Source organism: Etheostoma spectabile, unplaced genomic scaffold (assembly GCF_008692095.1).
Source record: "Etheostoma spectabile isolate EspeVRDwgs_2016 unplaced genomic scaffold, UIUC_Espe_1.0 scaffold310, whole genome shotgun sequence".
NCBI lineage: Eukaryota > Metazoa > Chordata > Actinopteri > Perciformes > Percidae > Etheostoma > Etheostoma spectabile.
In genome coordinates, this window is record NW_022605582.1 from 890,473 (window position 1) to 891,543 (window position 1,071).

The 1,071-nt window shown below is 43.0% G+C and overlaps 1 protein-coding gene across 1 annotated transcript in view; it reads right to left on the bottom strand.

The window, feature by feature from the left end:
* The window catches only part of tgoln2 (trans-golgi network protein 2), a 7,824-nt gene extending 6,892 nt beyond the window's left edge, over positions 1 to 932 (bottom strand). The window contains exon 1 of the mRNA XM_032510999.1: positions 600 to 932. Within this exon, the coding sequence (XP_032366890.1) occupies positions 600 to 654 (55 nt within the window). The 5' untranslated portion in view covers positions 655 to 932. The remainder of the gene's footprint in view (positions 1 to 599) is intronic.
* Between the last annotated feature and the right edge of the window lie 139 nt (positions 933 to 1,071).

A 1,071-nucleotide genomic window follows, 5' to 3' on the forward strand; every position in this document is an offset into this window, starting at 1 on the left:
TCTTAACTATTAGTCAAAATAATTCATAATTCCTGATTTTTTAACTCAAATATTAGGTATAATTCTATTTAAATGGGGGTTACTGACCATGAATTCCAAAAAGTAGTAAAACTAGTAAGTGGTAGTAAACTGAAAATGGTACGAAAATTTCAAATGTTTGTCCTTTTTTTTTTTTTTTAACCAGGGACGACAACACAAGGGTTAATTAGCTTATTATGCTAATTACTGAAATTGACCACTGTGTGACTTTTAGCAGGCAAGCTTCAGTCCATCCACAATACGGCCTTTTTGGGACATTTCAATCATAAAACTTCAAAGGAAACACTTGTGGGTGTGAAGAGATGTCCGGTAGACTAATCCAGACAGTGACCTCTGAGATTAGCTCTTCTTCTCTCAGTCAGAACAACAACAACAACAACGACGACGAGCTTTTAAGAACGTTCGGGCGTTCCATTTTAGAACTTTCGAGTACAAATGGAACGCAACTGTAGCGTTACAGCAACAGCGTCAACTGACTGACGTTAGCTTAACCGGCTAGCATGGATGATAGCGGAGCACACGTTTCTCTGAAATAGCCTCAAAAATGAAACCAAACTCACCTCTGACAAGGAAAAAACACAGACACACTGCGAGTGTCAGGGCAGCCGTCCTCATTGTGTCCGCGCGGAGACTGAAAACTACAAACCGAATATGTCTAACGTGGCTGTGCTTTGAGCTCGCGCTCTAATCCGCGTTAATGAATGCAGGTCGACAGGTCGGCTGGACTACGGCGACGGAGGAGCAGAGACAGTTAAATGTTGGAGGTGTTGGCTGTTGACAACCTGTTCCTGTTCCTGCTTCCGTGGACGAACCATAGACAGTTAAAGAAATGGACCAACGGTCTGTTGTTGTTATGGACGGAGACCAGTGAAGGATGTCACTCCCCGATGTGAGTCGAGTGCAGATTTGAGTTGCGCATGCGTCACTTTGCGATAAGTAGCCTCCAAGATGCTAACGAGAGACGTCTGTAATGTCAACACAGTAAAATGGACCTACTTAACGAAGTTGGTTCACTGCTAGCTTAGCTACAAG